Genomic DNA, 20,313 nt, shown 5'->3' with positions numbered 1-20,313 from the left:
GGTATTCAGTCTCCCTATAAGTTGAGTTTCCTCAACAGGGCTCACTGAATCCAATCCTGACCTACCGTTATGTTTGAAACACACGTCCGCTTATTGTGGTATTCAGTCTCCCTATAAGTTGAGTTTCCTCAACAGGGCTCGCTGAATCCAATCCTGACCTACCGTTATGATTGAAACACACGTCCGCTTATTGTGGTATTCAGTCTCCCTATAAGTTGAGTTTCCTCAACAGGGCTCACTGAATCCAATCCTGACCTACCGTTATGATTGAAACACACGTCCGCTTATTGTGGTATTCAGTCTCCCTATAAGTTGAGTTTCCTCAACAGGGTTCACTGAATCCAATCCTGACCTACCGTTATGATTGAAACACACGTCCGCTTATTGTGGTATTCAGTCTCCCTATAAGTTGAGTTTCCTCAACAGGGCTCACTGAATCCAATCCTGACCTACCGTTATGTTTGAAACACACGTCCGCTTATTGTGGTATTCAGTCTCCCTATAAGTTGAGTTTCCTCAACAGGGCTCACTGAATCCAATCCTGACCTACCGTTATGATTGAAACACACGTCCGCTTATTGTGGTATTCAGTCTCCCTATAAGTTGAGTTTCCTCAACAGGGCTCACTGAATCCAATCCTGACCTACCGTTATGATTGAAACACACGTCCGCTAATTCTGGTATTCAGTCTCCCTATAAGTTGAGTTTCCTCAACAGGGTTCACTGAATCCAATCCTGACCTACCGTTATGTTTGAAACACACGTCCGCTTATTGTGGTATTCAGTCTCCCTATAAGTTGAGTTTCCTCAACAGGGCTCACTGGATCCAATCCTGACCTACCGTTATGATTGAAACACACGTCCGCTTATTGTGGTATTCAGTCTCCCTATAAGTTGAGTTTCCTCAACAGGGCTCACTGAATCCAATCCTGACCTACCGTTATGTTTGAAACATACGTCCGCTAATTGTGGTATTCAATCTCCCTATAAGTTGAGTTTCCTCAACAGGGCTCACTGAATCCAATCCTGACCTACCGTTATGTTTGAAACATACGTCCGCTAATTGTGGTATTCAATCTCCCTATAAGTTGAGTTTCCTCAACAGGGCTCACTGAATCCAATCCTGACCTACCGTTATGTTTGAAACACACGTCCGCTTATTGTGGTATTCAGTCTCCCTATAAGTTGAGTTTCCTCAACAGGGCTCACTGGATCCAATCCTGACCTACCGTTATGATTGAAACACACGTCCGCTTATTGTGGTATTCAGTCTCCCTATAAGTTGAGTTTCCTCAACAGGGCTCACTGAATCCAATCCTGACCTACCGTTATGTTTGAAACACACGTCCGCTTATTGTGGTATTCAGTCTCCCTATAAGTTGAGTTTCCTCAACAGGGCTCACTGAATCCAATCCTGACCTACCGTTATGTTTGAAACACACGTCCGCTTATTGTGGTATTCAGTCTCCCGATAAGTTGAGTTTCCTCAACAGGGCTCACTGGATCCAATCCTGACCTACCGTTATGATTGAAACACACGTCCGCTTATTGTGGTATTCAGTCTCCCTATAAGTTGAGTTTCCTCAACAGGGCTCACTGAATCCAATCCTGACCTACCGTTATGATTGAAACACACGTCCGCTTATTGTGGTATTCAGTCTCCCTATAAGTTGAGTTTCCTCAACAGGGCTCACTGAATCCAATCCTGACCTACCGTTATGTTTGAAACACACGTCCGCTTATTGTGGTATTCAGTCTCCCTATAAGTTGAGTTTCCTCAACAGGGCTCACTGAATCCAATCCTGACCTACCGTTATGATTGAAACACACGTCCGCTAATTCTGGTATTCAGTCTCCCTATAAGTTGAGTTTCCTCAACAGGGCTCACTGGATCCAATCCTGACCTACCGTTATGATTGAAACACACGTCCGCTTATTGTGGTATTCAGTCTCCCTATAAGTTGAGTTTCCTCAACAGGGCTCACTGAATCCAATCCTGACCTACCGTTATGTTTGAAACATACGTCCGCTAATTGTGGTATTCAGTCTCCCTATAAGTTGAGTTTCCCCAATAGGGCTCACTGAGGCCGACCCTGAGCTAGTCGTAGCTAGAACTTTGGCAACACAAATGCCATGGTTGACGTTGATTCCTGCCATGGGGCTAGAACGATCCGCGTGTGTGGCCAACACCGCTTCCCACGCTAAGGTGACCACTCTGAGACAGATGGCCCGTGATATCTACGTCACAGGAAAGGACGTCACAGGAAAGGAGAGCGCTGATTGGCTTCACTATTGAAAGGAAATTCCGTCACCAAACTGTGAAGGAAGACCATTGTTTAGCTCTCTAATGAACGAATGTGAATACAGGAGACCGCTTTACTAATCTTCAAGCATCCACTGCTCCCAAATCAGCCAGCTAGAGAAACTCCAGTCAGCCAGAGAAGCTCCGGGATTGTAGCGCACTTCGTAATAATTAATTCAAGGATACAAGGCATTGGTATTTGGTGTATTTGGTCTAGAGTCAAGCTACCACGCGGTTATTTGCTAGCGCCAAGGTGCCAATAGCACTCCGCACAGCGGGGGAGCCGCAGAAACTGCGGGTTTCCATAATACGCTTCTGAATTGGCTCAGTTCGTAATGTTTGTCTGGTCCTCCTAGTTGGTCTAAGCCTATATTAGTCATAATCTAGTGCAGCTTGAGATTTTTAAAGTTTAGCCGGATGGGATACGCCATTATTAAGCTCTTAGAAGCCAAGATATCGTACGAAGAACTGGTTATCCTGAGTCCGCCATCTTGAATTTGGCGTATCCAACAAATTAGTAAGGATTGTATGTATTCCGCGTGATGGATCGTATGCATTCCGTAAAACTCGTATGTTTCTGCGTAATGGATCGTATGTATTCCATAAAATTTGAATGTTTCTCGTAATGGATCGTATATATTCCATAAAACTCGTATGAATTCCGTAAAACTTGTATGAATTCTTTGGCACCCCTGAACATGATCCAGTGATACCTTTATACAAAGCAGTGAGAAGTATAACAATACAGCAACAGAAATAAGATAAATGCTATTGTTTCATAGCATCAAAGGTATATTACAACTGTTCGAAGACAAATCCTGATCTGAGAATCACTTCTGAGCTTTTTAGAATTTTCCTCTAAGGCCACACCAATTCAACATCTTGGTTAACAGATTTTTATTTTCCCAAAAAAAAATTTTAGAAAAAAAAAATTATGAAAACAGAAGGCTGGCCCAGCCCCAAGATTTTTTTGGGGAGGGAAAATAAAAATCCGCTAACCAAGAAATTAAATTGGTGTGGCCTAAGAAGAAATATCTTATAGTAAAAGCATTGAGAGAAAGAAGAAGAGTAAGATACATACACTCCTGATAGCAGCGGGTGCTTGGAAAGCAATTGTCCCTGTCCTTGGTGCTAGAAGGGGTGCCATTGACACAAGGTAGTTTTGAAGGGACAGGGAAGTCCCTTGGGACAGTAAAGGTACAGCCAAGACGTGTAACAGAAGGAGAAATAATAGGGGGCAGCTTGGGTGAGGGAGAGACAACTAAAGGGGAAAGAAAATCAGGAGAAAGGCGTTATAAAATATAGGAATAAAAGACAAGTAAAAATCTGAAACAAGTTGAAACTGCAGAAGATAGAAGACTGTTTGAAAGTCTTTTAAAGTCCACAAACTTTTGCTCCTCTTCTGACTAAACAATGAGCTCTCATTGCTAAAAAATACATCTTTGATTTGAGAGTAACATTAAACTTGAGCAAAGCCATAGATGAAAGGTAGAGAATATCAAGATAATAATTGGATAAGGAAGAATTCCATATGTATACTAGACAGAATAAGTGTTTAATAATATCTAACTTTGGCACATACATCTGTAGCAACTTAGGTCGTCTACTGAATTTTAAGCCTTTAGCAATTCTTTTCCACCAGTACGAAATCGGATAACATGTAAGCAGGTCATCTGTCATCGACCTGCGTGCCAGGGTGCCAGACCGTGCTAACAAGGTATAGAGTGACAGGCGAGCGTACGGATTCTAGAAATTCCTGTGCAATATTTTACACCCGTTTTACAAGAATTCCTAGAATTGCACAGGAATTTCTGGAATCCGTCCGCCCGCCTGTCCCTCTATACCTTGTTAACACGGTCTGGCACCTAATTGTAGAAACTATTACAATGTATATCAAGAACTGTCTTATTCTTACCAGGGGCAGCCACCCTCATCCTGTCCCCTATGTTTGTCCTGATGTGGACGGATCCCTGGAGCCAGTTCCTACGCTGCACCTTTCCCGGCGCTGTCTTGGCACGCAGACGTTGTTCCTCCTGATCCTGTAGTTCCTGAAGCTGCTGGTGGTCCAGGGTACGGGGGTACTCTGCGTCAGAAGCAAACAGGTTTCGTTACTGGAAATCTTGATGGTGGTGCTTCGTGGTGGTTTTATGTGCCTTCTTACCTCAAAATCATGACACATACAAGCTGTGAACAAGTTGTCTGGCTTTTGTATTTCTACTGTACTGCAGGATTGTTTCCACAGCAAGATCTAAGTCTGAGCAAAAATAGAGGAATTTTCAGTAAGCGAAGTAAGGACAACGCATCACTTTTAACTTTGTAACCCTCTTAAGAATTTTACCACGACAAGGCAAGGATCTAAAAGTACAATATATAAGACAGAGCTGTTTTGAGGTGTTTTGACAGTCCTTGCATTGAAGACAAATCTTTCGTTTTATCAACAGTTCTCAGACATTGCTCAAAACTTGACTGAATAAATACCTAAATATATATGGTATGGCTGTCCAGTTGACTGGTTGTCCAATTGACCAATGAAATTGCTTGGATGTCTAATATACACACAACATGTAAATACATGTACAAATCCTACAATGACCTTCTATAACTGTTACATCAATAGCAAGTTAGAGATACATGAAGCTACAGGTCTATTCTGAATGAGATACAGACAACAATTAATATAACTTGTGTGGCGTCGGTGTGGCGTAATGGTGAGAGCATAGGGCTGTCAAACAGCGTGGCCCGAGTTCGATTCCGGCTCTCCCCCAGACATGTTGGACATGCACCCGACGTTGTGCCCTTGGGAAAGGCACTTAACACAAATTCCCTCACTTCACTCAGGTGTAAATGAGTACCTAGCTTTGTCTAGGGACGTCCCTCGGATAGGACGTTGAATAGAGGTCCCGTGTTTGAGGAGAGTCACACCTTGAGCACGTAAAAGAACCCACCACATCTTTCAAAAAAGAGTAGGGGCATGCCCCGGTGTGAGTGGCGTTCTGGTCTAAATGGGGTAGGGAATTTCCCGAGCAGCCTTCGTAACCCCTGCTTCTCCTAATGGGTCAGTGAAGTCATGCTTGTCTTGAGCATTGATATTTCTGACCTAGGGTGAAGAGATGCTGCTTCAGTAAGAATTTGTTCAGTGCTTAGATGAGTGGCCCCCCTAAGGCCTTGCACTTAGCGAGTTTGTTAAAAAAAAAAAAAATACTGTAACTGTACCTCCAGCTGTCTTGCTCCTCCGTGCAGACTTGGGTTGTTTCGGGGGAGACGGTGTCTTCCCCTTCCTTCCTTTCTGGTTGGCTCCATTCACGTACAACGCAAAACCCTTTTCTCTCCTCTCTAACTCTATCTGTTTATCATCCTTCTGTTTCAGCTGCTTAACTAGTCTGTAAAGCAAAAAAAACACATATTAAAAGCATTCAGGTGATGAATATTCAATGTGAAAAACCACAATTTCTATTGGACTATAGCTAGTTTCATATTTTGATAAATCTACATGCCTTAGAAACAAAGAAACCTATAAATCAATAATCTAAACTATTGTAATGGGAGAATCATACTGGTAAATCAGTATTTATGATCAGGATTTGGAATTATCAAAAAGCTTGAAATCAAAATCAACCTACAATTTTGTTTGCATTGGAATACATGCAATTTCAAGCACTCTCCTACATTGTACAACCAACCTCCTTGGTACAACGTAGTTTCACACAAAGAAGTCTTGGTCTCTATTTGATATAGGAGATTCTTTTTACACAACCAGGAATCTCACCTGCTGACGTTTCGGTGTCTATCAGACACCTTCTTCAGAGCTTCTGACTGGAGTACTGCTTCTCACCGCTATAAGTAGCCGATGTAGGTGGCACTTTTGCGGTGAGAACACTGTACATGTCCCAAACGTGGCTAAGCTTGTATCCCCCTCGTCTCGGTTCATCACTGCTTAGCCACGTTTGGGACAGTGTTCTCACCGCAAAAGCGCCACCTACATCGGCTACTTATAGCGGTGAGAAGCAGTACTCCAGTCAGAACTCTGAAGAAGGTGTCTGATAGACATCGAAACGTCAGCAGGTGAGATTAATACCTGGTTGTGTAAAAAGAATCTCCTATATCCTATATTCTACCAACTTTATGAAATTATTTTTGGTTGGTCTCTATTTGTTTTAAAGACATTTACCTGTTTCTTTGTTGTAGTAGCACCAGGTACTCCTCATAAGTAGGATCAATCTCTTCTTTCAAAGATGACTGGCAGACAAAGGCACATACAGTGTAAGAAATTACACTCATTCTGGTACTTAAAGATGCATGGGTCGCTAAGGCCACACCAATTTAATTTCTTGGTTACAGCCTTTTATTTCCCAAAAAGAAGAATTTTAGAAAAAAAAAGTCATGAAAACAGAAGTCTGGGCCAGCCTTCTGTTTTCATGATTTTTTTTTTTTTCAAAAAATTTTTTTTTTGGAAAATAAAAATCTGTTAACCAAGAAATTAAATTGGTGTGGTCTAAGGTATACATGTATTTACATGTAACGTTATGTGTTTAAGATTGTTATTCTGCATCTCTTTAGAACCACTAGTAACAGATTCTAACCATTTTATACATAGGTCTCATATTATTCAAATAGTTGCAGCAAAACAAAGGTCTGTAGATAATGGTGATGCAAAACTTATTCGTGAAGAAAAGAGTACATGTACATGCAAAAACAATTGGAATGGGTATCAACTTAAGGCATTCTAGTAATCAAGACAGACAAGCATACAAGCGCATGCATTCATGATGATAGTAAATGCACATCTGAGTGTCAGTGCTGTTAAGATACCTTACGACGACCTCTTTTTCGTGAAAGCTATGTGAAGCACACAACACAGTAAGTGAGAAGAGTCTGTTTAGGTGCAAACAATCTACACAAAACTTGTTACATTGACAATGGATGAAGTATGTAAGTGAACATTTCATTAAATCATGCCATGATTTGTCTAAAAACTACTGTAATTCTTGATTTGTTAACTGTAACTTAATTTTAGCTGATTTGACGGTCACTAGTTGACCTCTAAAATTTCATCATCGCTAATATTTGATCACTAATATTTGAGACAGTAATGTTTGTTCCCATCGTTAAGATTAAGTGCTGTGACCTACCCCCTTTTCCCCCAACCGCTATATTTTCCTGCCGCTATATTAAAGTGATTTACAGTATTTTGTATGCTCCTTGGGACATAGTACATGTAATGTTACATGTATACAAAATAATACATGTATACAAAATTCAAATTAGACTGTCTAGGAAAGTATAAGAGCTGGCGAAATCCCTGGTGAATTGTTACGATTATGATTTATCATGAGAGCAATACATCCACTAGTACTACATTTGTCCTTGCAATTGCCCTTTTCATTTTGATGTTGATATAAGGATATAAAATGCAAGGATGTACAGAAATGATATGTAATCTTGCACATTCTATTCTGTTAAAGTAAAGATTATACCAAAGATAAGCCAAGGGCAGACTTAATGGTGTAATTAAATATTCATGACATAACAATGCTGTCATGACAACACAGCTGTAAGGATGCGGTATCTTTCCGTTTGTTCATTGGTGCAATGGTGATTTAATTATGAGGAACTGGTAGACTCCCAGGAGATATGATGAATATAATCTATATCATGTGTACATAAGTTTTACTTTACAAAATGACAGATGATTTTGAAGGATTTACTTGCACAATGGAATACAACACTCCAAACAGAAAGTATAATGTACTGTAAATCACTTTTATATAGCGGCAGGAAAATATAGCGGTTTGGGGAAAATGAAGTAGGTCACGGCACTTAATTCTAACGGTGGGAACAAAACTTGCTGTCTCAAATATTCGTGATCAAATATCAGAGATAATGAAATTCTAGTTAAATCAGCTAAAATCAAGTTACAGTTAACAAATCAAGAATTACAGTACCTGATAACATGAAGTACATAATGCTAGCTCTGACTTAAATTGTTAAGACATAAAAATATTTTCTCTCTTGACAGATCTTTGTGCCAGAGATCATTCTGTTTTGACATAACTTTTAGTTGTTGCTATAAGTATAAGTATAACATTATTTCTTAATGATTTTAAGAATAACAAACTTATTTTTCTAAAGACTGATTCAGATTGTGTAACAAATTGTGCATATCAATACTTCTCTTTCTCCATACCTTGATATGCATATTGTCTTTAATCATTATTTTTGGAATTTTAAGAATTACAAAGTTATTTTTCTAAAGATTGATTCAGACTGTGTAACGAATTGTGCATATCAAGACTTCTCTATCTCCATACCTTAATTTGGGTATTGTCTTTAATTATCATTTGGATAATAATATTTGGACAAACTAAATATGCAAAATCTGAGTTTACCTCTTCCGCTGGTTTTATAGGAGTTTTCCTGTCTTCGGTATTGCCCCATCGCCTTCTGTTACCGGAGCCTGGAGAAGAAACAATCTCTTTTATCGCAAAATCACTAACAGCAGCTGTCAATAACCTTTAAAGGCAACCTAAGCAATATTAGGGCCCGAAAATTGGATTGTGAAAGTCAATTTATCTAGCAATTTCTATACATGATTAGTACAAACAACACTATCAAAATATGTCCATCATGCAAACATATGACTTCGTTGTGATGTGAGAACTCACTGAAAATCGTCACCGGGGTTTTTGTAAGCTCGCGACACTAAGGGGATCATCGTATGGCATGTTTTTGCACGGTTTTAAAATGCTCAAAGTATATATATATATGAAGTTATTACACAAATGTGCTAGACAGTGTTAGTAAATGTCACTACCAATACCATAAAGATTTCAGCATTTTTCTATTTCCAATTTTTTGGTACCTAATATTGCTTTGGTTGCCTTTAAATAAATGTAAGAAACGTCACATACTTCTATGTCATAGCTTGACGACGACTGGGTGGGGAGGGGGGCAGAAAAACAAACAATATCGTCGAGCTCTCTCGAAAGGAAAACTATATATTTTACAGCTTGTGGCTCTAAATTGTTCCCAATAGTAACATGTAGTATAAACTCACGTTCCATGGCGACTTCTTCCTAGACGTGGGCATCAAACTAGATCCTAGCGGCGACTAGAAGTTATTTTTTGCACCGAGTCTCATAGCTTCCAAAAACATTCATCATGGCGGCCACCTGTAAGGGTCAATTGGGGTTAAGGGTCAATTGGGGTTAAGGGTCAAAAGTCACAAAAAATCAAATGTGCGCTCCTTGCTGAGCCCAGGGTCTGTCCAAGGCGCTCGGTGTGTTACTAAAGTCCACAGGTGGATTCTTATAAAATATCTGCTGTTTTGAGATGTACTGAGATGCAGTGATGATGGATAGTTACGACATAGCGGAAGAGGAAGATTGTAGTCCGCGAATGAAGGCTGCCCGGTTGAGGTGAGCACCCCCCTCCCACAGCATAATATGAATAGTTTTATCATGCCAAAAGAATTCTAAAAGTGTAACCAATGATGTTATTCTATAAACCTCCTTTATAGTGTAACTTTAACAATCATTGTCTAGAATATTGCTATTGTCCATTTCTATGCATAACGTTACATGTATATTACTACCAAAAAGTATCATATACATTTGGTTGCACAATTAACGTTACATTTTTCATGCTTGTTATTGCATCAGGGATCTGAAGATTCAAAAAATGTAACTTAATAACGTTAACAGTTACTGAAAAGTCATTCATTTTTTTGTTCGTTTTATTTCCTATCAGAACTTCAGGAAAAATGAGGTTTTCATGGTGTTTTGAATTCTCGTTTGAAACACTTCTGTTTACGGTTGTAATACATATAGGAAATGCGTATTGCTGTGTCACAAATTCGCAGTGGGGAGTTCGTCGTCATTGTGGTTACCCTCCAGATAACCCAGCGAGGGGCAAAGTAGGGGGGGGGGAGGAGGTACCAGGCTAAGGCGGGCAGGCCTCCAGCCTGGCACGGTATGACTCAACGGTGGGAGCCGATACAACCGTGCCAGACAGGGCGTTCCATTGTGGTATGGTGCGGGGGAAGAACGAATGTTTGTATGTGTCTGTCCGGGCGTTGAGAGTTTGAAATTTAAGATGGTGACTACACCGGATGCGCCCCTGAGCTGGATTGAGAATACTGTCTGCGCTTATATTGATACGATTATTAACGAGTTTGTAGAAAAAGGTGAGGCGGGCGTTCCTCCTCCTTTCAGAGAGAAGGGGCGAGCATTTGTGTTACGCATTACTAGAAGGTCACAAAAGCGAAAACACTACCACCAACCAGATTGTTTTACTTCTTCAATTCTACAGTGCGCAGGAATTGCTTGCCCATCGGAATCTGGACCGTACTGTTCCACCGAGAGGGGGGACCAAGGACTACGCCCCAGATAGAAGTCATGAACAGGAAGAGAAGCTACAGGGGATGTACAGTCTGTACCGGAGGATGCTGGCAGAGGAGAGGGTCAATAAGATGTAGGAACTCTATAATGCAGGCTATTATTAATTATTACATGTAGTATCTAAGGAATGTCGGACGTTTCGGCCCATGGACAGTTCGGCCCCCCAAAGATAAGGACATTTCGGCCCAAGGTCCGGGACGGTTCGGCCCCAGGTCCAGGATGGTTCCGCTCAAGGAAATCATGTTGATTGTATATATTGTACATCATAAGTATAAAAAGGACAAACTCCAAGTTTGACTTGTCTGACAAAGAAACAAGGTCTTAACTGAAAATCATCTTGATTGCCGATGCGCCGGCGGTCAGTGGATTCATACCACGCCATGCAGCGGCGCTAGCTATATAGAGATGTTTCAGATGTAATTGTGGTAGGTCAGTGTGTTTGCTGTGTTTAAATGTCTTTATGTTCAATAATTCCACACAGATTTTCGATCTGTAAATTGCATAGTAACTGTCATAGTACCGTCATACACATAAGAATTAACCGAGCCGAACCATCCTGGACCTGGGGCCGAATCGTCATCGGCCCGGGGCCGAACTGTCCTGGACTTGGGGCCGAAACGTCGGGGCCGAACTTTCCATGGGCCAAACTGTCCTGATACGGTATCTAAGCTAGCAGGGCATCATCTGGATGCGCTACAGTAAGAAAACAAACCAATTAGACCCGATACACACTGGAAAAATTTTCTGGACATACGCCAACAACGTACGACAACAACATACATGTTTGACGTACTTCGCCTTTTTTCCTGGGTGTGAATTGGCCCCGCGCATTGTATGACAGGCATTTTAATGGCCAGAATGACTTTGTTGTACTGGAGGAAATTTGCGACGAAGCCACGGGGCCGATACATGCCATGAAAAAGGCGACGTACGTCTGTTGTCGTACGTCTGTTGTCATACGTCTTGTCGTACGTCGTTGTCATACGTCCATAAAATTTTCCCAGTGTGTTTTCGGGTCTTACTCTCAATTAGTCGCCCTCCTTTTGCAGGGGATGCCCAGAGGACACCCTGTTAGTGTTACATACACATGTAAAAAAAGTTACAAATTGTGTTCCCTATACTTGTACACAGTCACAATATTTTTTTTCCTCATACCAGGCACCAGGACAGCAAGTAAATTGATTGACATGCAATAAACCTGCTTGGGGATTACATGCTTATAATCATATGTCATAGGACCCAAATATTATGAAGGGACTTAATTAACAACTGCTAAAAGGTAACAGTATGTTGGATATAGATACAGATACAGATATGTCATGTGTTTCAGATGTCCCAATATCTTCTTCTTCTTCTTGCCTTTAATGCCCATGGTCTTGATGACGACCATTCTGGCATGTTGTGAAAGTCGTGTAAAGTGCCTTTCCTAAGGGCACAAGATCGGTGACACGGCAGGATTCGAACCCAGGACCCTTGGTTCTGAGAGAAACACGCTGCCGTTGCGCCACACGACCCCACACAACAATCTTGTGGTGTTTATGAATGTGTTGTGTTATTTTTACAGTGGAAACCTGTCCAAAGCAATCTGGCTGGAAGATCAGGGTCTTGCAGAAGTCACTGTGGACAAGGTATATTGTAACCACACAAGTGATTTCTAACTGTCTAACAATGACAATGACTTTTGCTCATCGATAAACAGGTAATTCTTTGATTTTCAGAGTTTCATAACACACTTCACACGTTACAGTAATTGAAAGATGTAATGTTGTGATTAGGCCACACCAATTTAATTTCTTGGTTAACAGATTTTTAATTTTAGCAACAAAAAAATCATGAAAACAGAAGGCTGGGGTGAAAACTTGCACCTGACCCAGTTCACTCCCTGATACTGTGTGCACCAAAGTACAAACTTTCCTCTGAGATTCTGTTTTCATGTTATTTTTCCAATCTAGCATTTTTTTTACATTTTTTTTATTCTGTTAGGCCACACCAATTTTATTTCTTGGTTAACGGATTTCTATTTTCCCACAAAAATGGGCCAGCCTTCTGTTTTCATGATTTTTTTTTTTCTAAAAATTTTTTTGAAAATAAAAATCTGTTAACCAAGAAATTAAATTGGTGTGGCCTTAACCAAGAAAATAAATTGGTGTGGCCTAATTAGTTGTGCTGCGGCTGATTTTGATTGTTGTGTATATTTACAGGGTAAGTTCTGGCATCACATCGGCCACACCAACAAAGGCAAGAAATATCTGTATCCTGAAGAAGCAGTCTTCCTTATGGAGACGGTAAGAAAATAAAATATGATGAAGGTCACGTCACTATTTCTTGTATCACTAGTATGTTTCTAACACCATGTTTGGGTGTTCATTAGTGCTGCGTACCTAAACCCCGGACCTGATCCGGACTGGACCTGACGTTTTTTCCTCCCGACACCTATACCCACATACCAAATATATTACAATCCGTCTACACGTTCTACAGTTATGCTGACTTTATGCATCCGATGACACAAACATACACACACTGTGACACAAACACGCAAACACACACGCGCACACACACGCAAACACACTAACCTTTGCATGAATTGCACTTCAGTGTGTACATCTCTGTCCAACCTACCTTTTCATGGAGATAATTACAATTATTATATATTTTATAACATCTATGTGTCTATGATATTTTTTTCCCTCAGAATGCCATTGAGGTGTACTGGAATAAGTTGCCACTGGCGATACAGCAGGCCTACGCCATGATGCTTGGGAACAGGGTCAGTATGGAGCAGTACCAGGTAAGGAAGATAGGGGGCGCATGTGAGAGGTTGCTTAGGCAAGGCAAGTCAAAGCCTTTTTTATCACTCGATAACTTGTTTGGCCTTTTTCAGCAAGATCGAGTACGAATGGGGGGAGTCGTGTTGGTTGACAGAAAATGTGTTCAAAACAATTGTAAACTGTATTATGATAATAATAATAACTTTATTGCACAACAATTGTACAAGGTACAAAGTATGGCATTCACTGGTACATAGATAACATTTGATTCTATTATTTAAGCTAATTAGTCTATCTTATAAAATATGGTACATAGTAGTATGGGATGACAATGGGATTTTACAATCATTGGAGGAGTTTCTAACGTCTAGACATTCTTTGATATACTTCCCATTGTATACCATGCATGGGAATGTCACATGTCATTATGTACTTAAATTTGCTATTCAAGTCCATTGAGATAAATCCTGGTAAATCCAACGATAGTATTGAGTATAGTGAATTACGTACATTAGCATTTTTGGGACATACAATCAAAAAAGTGATATTCGTCTTGATATTAACCAAATGATAAAGAAACTTCAGTTCTGTACTTGCATACCTTCACTGAATAATGTTAGGAGAAAAGACGAGAAAAGAAGAATGGACTAACGGTATCGAAGACAGAACCTTAATGATAGGTAATTAATAATAATATATAAATGAATAATCATTCAGTCCATAATGATCATGCCAGTTCCTCAGACAGTCATACAATTATTGTTTCAATTCATAAACTATTGCTTAGACACATTTGTTTTTAAATTAATAATCTTCAATGCAACTTAAACCAAACTGTTAAGATATTACATTTTCATTGGGTTAAATGTACGTAGTCAATGTACATTTTTTTTTTTAAATTCAATGCCATGGGTATTAAAGGCATCCAAAGCATTTTATGAGGCTTGAAACTTGAATTAAAAACTCCAATTTCTAGATTCCTACACATAGTAAGTTTCAATAACTCTACACCATTACACATCAACATTAATTAAAGGAGCAAAGATACGATGTCGTTGTGTGGTGAGAACTGATAGAAAATCCAAGCCCTAATAGACTTATCCTGACTGTCCATCACAATTAGTGGTTCGAACAATGAGAGAATGACTGCATATCCGTCAGATATTTGCATCTTTATGTTTTAATTTTACATTTCTACGTTTTGACGGAGGTGGGCGGGGATATGGTATCGGTCTATTTACACTAGGCGCGTGAAACTAAAAGATCACCATGCAGCTTATTTTTGTGCCGCTTTTGATAAGAAATTTGCACGCAAATGTGGTAGACAGTGGCATTAAATGTCCATTTCATAAAGATTACAGCAAGTAGAATATTTTCAGTTTTCAAGCATCATAAAATGCTCTGGGTGCCTTTAATGACTCTGATATGTTTCTGCTTCCACCTTCAGGTATATGCTCACCTGTCCAGACTTGGCTACATACTGACGAGACACCAGTCAAGGTACATGTAATAGCCTTAGTCTTGTTCTCATAATATAGTCTTCTTTAGTATATTAGTATCAAGTGTCTAGAGTCCATTCCAAGTCACCGCACGGGTTTTATAACAATATTTGTAATAATTTTGAAAAATTTATAGTAAAAGAATATCTGACTGACAATAGTTCTAAATTTTTCTAAAAGATTGAATATAAAAATGTGAATTTATTTGAATTCAATTAGATAATTTAGAAATATTTTGAAAGTAACTGCACAAAAATCTCTTTATTTAATCATGAATATTTCTAAAGTTTAAGAAAACTTTAAATTATTAAATTATGACAATAACAACCCTTGCGGTGACTTGGAATGGACTCTATATTACTTTGTTTCCCAATGTCACATACATGTTCAATGCATCTATTCGATACTGTTCTTCCAACCACTTTCACACTGTTCATCCTTCTCCCTGCTGCCTAACTCTGTAGCCTGTGTTTATACAATCTCTCGCTGGCGGAGGTTAAAGACCCCCTTTCCTCTAGGGAGCGGTATCCGTCGGGCCGGCCGCTAGGAGTAGGAGCGCGATTTAGTCAGGCTGCCTAACTCTGTAACCACTAGAGAATTGGGTGCCAAACTGCTACTTTGAAGTGTGCTAAAGGTTACACAGAAAACTATCTCTAGTGCATGTTGATGTAAAAAAAAAACGCCCCAGAGGAAGCTGCTAGGGGGCCCAAACCTACATTACTTCTTTATTACATCACAAGCTGTCTGCCACCCAAAAATCAAGACCACAGCACGTCCAGGTCAAAAGATACAAAAATTGAAGTTCTTCTCAGTACCAAGGTCATATACCAGGGGGCCTCAAATCGACCTTGAGTTTGAATTGAGTTGAGAATGAATTTGAGCTTCACAACACCTGCCCACATACCAAATATCATCATAATCTATCAAGAGGCTCTTAAGTTATGCTGACTAGAGTAGTCCGGAAACACAAACAGACAGACAAACAAACAGAAAAACAGCCAAAACAATATCTCCATTTTTCATGGAGATAATAAGTTTCTGATACAAACTTGTTCTTTTGCAGGGAACACTTCTCTTGGTATGAGAGACAGATTCAGCTGGACGAATATATCCCCTTGAAGCAACGGATCAAGGAAGGGTCCCGTGCAGAAGTTAGGGACTGGTTTCCTTCAAACCAACACGATGAACAGACTACCTCAACATCAGGGGAACTAGATAAAACTGAGGAGGTACATAGAGACAACCCTGCCACTAGGGAAGTGAAGTCAGCATCTGATTCACCAGTAGAACATTCAACCTCAAATCAAACGCCAAGAGATTCCTTGCCAAAGGATCAAACATCACGAATGAAAGGAAGAATTGAAGAGTCTGTGGAAGATGAACAGATGGAGATAGAATGTAACAGGAAAGATAAGATTGAGAAACAAGAGGAGAAGGAAGTCAACTCTTTGGTGACATTATCTTATGAATACAAGTGGGACTTTACCAACATTACCATCCCCAATGTGGGACAAGATTGTGATGTATCAGAGATCCCCATACCTAGCGCAGAACTCCTCCCAACAGGTGTACAGGTAAACACTGTCCTTAAGATCAACACAGGTGCGTTCTCGCTGAACACAAAGAGAGGACGGAAAGGGAAATCTAATTCGGAACACCTTTCCAAGATTGTGCCAAACCTGAGAGCAGAGGATGACCCAAGAAAAGTGTCAAGGAACTGGATGGAGTTTAAGCAGATGTGCGGAGCGAAGAGGGAGATGGACATGTCGGACTCACCTGTAGCACACCTGTGGCAGGGAGAGGTCACCCCATTGGTCAGGCCAAGTGATGCTACAGACATGGGTAGGTCTTTTGCAAATATGCCTGATGATTAGGGGTGGATACCGGTTCGCTGGACCTGATTCGGACCTTTATAACATCCAAGAACCGAGTCCAAAAAACCTGAAAGCCAAAAACCTGAATCCAAAAAAACCTGAACAAAGTACAAATATATTTTTATATTTTGTTTGATAAAAAGTGTTTTGAGTCTCCCCCCTGACAAAAAAGGCATTTAAAACAAGTGCAACATTCAAATAAAATGCAAAATAATTCAAATATCAAACACAGGTTTATCTCGAAAGTCTTCTCACCAAGAAGCTTTTATAGTCATGTGTGTCAGTATCAATTCTCTATGCTTAATATTGGTCTAATGAAACAAAACATCAACTGGACAGGATCAGGTCCACCTGAACCTAAATCTCTGGACCTAAACTTGGACTTGGACCTTATTAAGCCAAACCGGTATCCACCCCTACTGATGATTAATCATGCACTTTCTCAAGTGAGATTTTGGAGGTTACAGATGCTCTTTGTTTGTTTGTTTGTTTATTTTTATGTATCCAGGGGGTTACATATCGCCTGTAATGGCGTTTTTCAATGTGCCCTGAAGGGCAATCCCCACATTGTTCAAACTTAGATACATAAGATAACAAAAATAACACAAACTGTAATTAAATAATAATACAAGGTAAACTTAACTAAATGCTTCGAAATACTAACTTATTACAACTGATTTCAAATAACAAAATTAATAAAACAATAGTATAACATAATATAACATACATGTACATGTAGAAAAACAATGGAATAACGTCAGAAAAGAAAGATTCTTTAGAAGGTTACAGATTTTCTTTCAAGCTATTATTTCACAGTTGAAGTCCTAGCCTGTGGATGATTTTCTCAGGTTTGCAAATGACTGAAGTTCAAAATTCTTTATTCACAACCAAAAAATTACAATAGCCAACATTTTGGTGCCCTATACAGTGTCACCTTCCTCAGGGCAATGATAACCAGTGAGTGGAATATATAGAAGTCATATTTGGAACCGTATTATGTTTTATCATCATTACTGCAGCGATGACACCTAGCTGCAGTATTGGTCTATTGGTCAGCAGGGCTCGAAATTCATTTTTGAAAATAGGTGCACTGGTGCACCCAACCAAAAAAATTAGGTGCACAGAAAAAAATTTGGGTGCACCACATCAAATAGAGTTGAATGTCAACAAGGCATAAGTTTGATGCTACTGCCTCTCTTAAAAACATCTATCCAGATTTCAAATCTCACCCAAGCAATACATCAAATTAAGTACAACAAATTGCTTTTTCTGATACATACATTTCAAGAATATTCTGTATGCTAGTGTACAATAGTACCGTTACGGTTACCTTAGTACAAAAATATCTAGGATGCACTCCAATTTTGGGTTCACGCAGGTGCACATGCACCCACTATTTTGTGCCCTGGTCAGAAATTACCCGTACAATGGCAGCCAGTGCTGAATTGTTGCAGGGTTAACAATCATATAATATAGAACAGATACATATTTGCTCCACATTTGCACTTTGTGGAACTGTGGCAAGGGTCTGGGCGGCTGCCATTCGGCGCCAGCAGGTGACCTCAATACGACCTTCCCCAACCAAAGTCAGGTACCCATTTACACCTGGGTGGAGTGAGGAAAGTCGTGTTAAGTGCTTTTCCCAAGGGCACAACATCGGGGCATGTCGGGGTTTCGAACCCGGGACCTCTCGGTTCTGGGCAAAACACTCTACCGATTGCGCCACACATATGAAGTAAAACCAATCATTATTGCCCTAAGGAATGTAACAGGTGGTCACTGAAACCTAGGCTGTTGGAACTCATTGCTTGTTGATAAAGAACTTCTTTTATTCATTTAAAGTCCAGACTGTAGAACATCTGCCGAAAGTAATTTCATCAGGTTGGTAGAATATAGAGTATAGGAGATTCTTTTTACACAACCTGCTAACGTTTCAGTGTCTGTCATCAGACACCTTCTTCAGAGCTTCTGACTGGAGTTACAGCTTCTCACCGCTCTAAGTAGCCGATGTAGGTGGCGCTTTTGCGGTGAGAACACTGTCCCAAACGTGGCTAAGTTTGTATCCCCCCTCGTCTCGGTTCACCCCTGGTGTTGTCTTCCTTATCCAGACGGCCTCCTAAAAAGAATCTCCTATACCCTGTAGGACATCTGGCAGTGCCTCTTGCTAGGTGACTCAGTTCTGGAATGTATTTCACCTCTGACCCGTATTTGGGACAGGAATTTCCCCGCATCGTGACCCCATGACCTCATACTTTCTCAAGGTTCACATAGATAGATTCCAGGTCTGGTCTCCAAGAATTATATTACAATTTTAACAACATGTTGCCACTGAAATGCTGTCCCGGATATTGGGCCTGTGACCTTTTGTTCAATGTTGTTCCCTAACTGAGGACTCCGTTGACAGATTTACAGCATGAGTGTCTAACAGTAAAGTAACACCCATTTTTTTTCAACATTCCCGGGACAGCCTAATCTTGAGTGAAATTGGTTTCTGCCAGGGTGAAATGGCCTTGGTTTACACCACTGTATTACTTGCAATACTATATGGTACTTCATCCAGAGCTCAGTCCACCATTACTGTTTAGATAGTTGCGGAAATGAGGTAGACGACAGTTTGTGTCAACTCATATATATGTTATATACAAATTGTTGTATATATCATTGTGTTGAACTGTAAATGGCTATTGGCTGTACATGATTGTACAGTTACTGTATTAATACTATTATTTTGCAAAACTGTACTAAGTAACTGTTAGGCCACACCAATTTAATTTCTTGGTTAACATATTTCTATTTTTAATTTTACAAGACCAACTGAGTTTTGTTTCTTCAACCTCTCTAGTTTTGGTAAATAGTAAGAAAAAATCGTAACTTTATATTTCACGTCAAAAATGATGCGCAAAATTTGGCATTTTCCCGTAGGATGAATCTCGTAGAAAAAAAATTGCAGCAGTAACGACTGATGTTGTCAGAAAGACGGAAGACCTAGTATAATCGAGCCAATTATAAAGAAAATTCTAGACTATAATTTAAGTACTTGAATTTCTTTTATCATCCACTGTGCAAGGCATGTCAACATCACCCACAGATCGCAACAAAAATTAAAGGTCAATCTCGGGTCAGGGGACACCTCACTATCAACACGGATGGATATCCGGAAATACTGCTCGGCCCGAAACGCAATTTTCATCCAAAACACACCAGTTCATACGCTTTTCAGCCATGCTAGTATCTACTATGAGTTCAAAGCACATTATGAGAAATCTAAACTCAAACCCAGCCCCTCGAAACCCTTGTCACTTTTTTGTCCCGCTCTATCACGGACCCCGGTCGCGGAAGAACTGGGGTGTGCACCGTTAACTACACTTTAAATCTACATGTCTAATAGTATTTTAATATCCAAAGCACGTAATGCTTAATGGAAACTAAAGGGGGACATTTTTAAATGTCCCACTTTAATTTCCATTAAGC

At 40.0% G+C, this 20,313-nt stretch overlaps 2 protein-coding genes across 5 annotated transcripts in view; one reads left to right on the top strand and one right to left on the bottom strand.

The window, feature by feature from the left end:
* The window catches only part of LOC136440101 (katanin-interacting protein-like), a 48,062-nt gene extending 38,578 nt beyond the window's left edge, over positions 1-9,484 (bottom strand). For 3 of the 4 annotated variants that reach the window (XM_066435908.1, XM_066435910.1, XM_066435909.1), the window contains exons 1-6: positions 9,357-9,484; positions 8,689-8,756; positions 6,471-6,538; positions 5,516-5,682; positions 4,218-4,385; positions 3,384-3,563 (exon numbers count right to left, since the gene is read on the bottom strand). In XM_066435908.1, coding sequence (XP_066292005.1) covers positions 3,384-3,563; positions 4,218-4,385; positions 5,516-5,682; positions 6,471-6,538; positions 8,689-8,756; positions 9,357-9,363 — 658 coding nt within the window. In that variant the 5' untranslated portion in view covers positions 9,364-9,484. The remainder of the gene's footprint in view (positions 1-3,383; positions 3,564-4,217; positions 4,386-5,515; positions 5,683-6,470; positions 6,539-8,688; positions 8,757-9,356) is intronic. The other variant, XM_066435911.1, reaches the window with a different exon arrangement.
* A 647-nt stretch (positions 9,485-10,131) lies between these two features.
* Positions 10,132-20,313, top strand: part of LOC136439528 (tRNA-splicing endonuclease subunit Sen54-like) — a 38,406-nt gene continuing 28,224 nt past the window's right edge. The window contains exons 1-7 of the mRNA XM_066434945.1: positions 10,132-10,214; positions 10,610-10,771; positions 12,263-12,326; positions 12,900-12,983; positions 13,394-13,489; positions 14,917-14,969; positions 16,032-16,810. Coding sequence (XP_066291042.1) covers positions 10,132-10,214; positions 10,610-10,771; positions 12,263-12,326; positions 12,900-12,983; positions 13,394-13,489; positions 14,917-14,969; positions 16,032-16,810 — 1,321 coding nt within the window. The remainder of the gene's footprint in view (positions 10,215-10,609; positions 10,772-12,262; positions 12,327-12,899; positions 12,984-13,393; positions 13,490-14,916; positions 14,970-16,031; positions 16,811-20,313) is intronic.

Source organism: Branchiostoma lanceolatum, chromosome 8 (assembly GCF_035083965.1).
Source record: "Branchiostoma lanceolatum isolate klBraLanc5 chromosome 8, klBraLanc5.hap2, whole genome shotgun sequence".
In the NCBI taxonomy this organism is placed as follows: Eukaryota; Metazoa; Chordata; class Leptocardii; order Amphioxiformes; family Branchiostomatidae; genus Branchiostoma; species Branchiostoma lanceolatum.
This window is presented reverse-complemented; position numbering and strand designations above follow the sequence as displayed.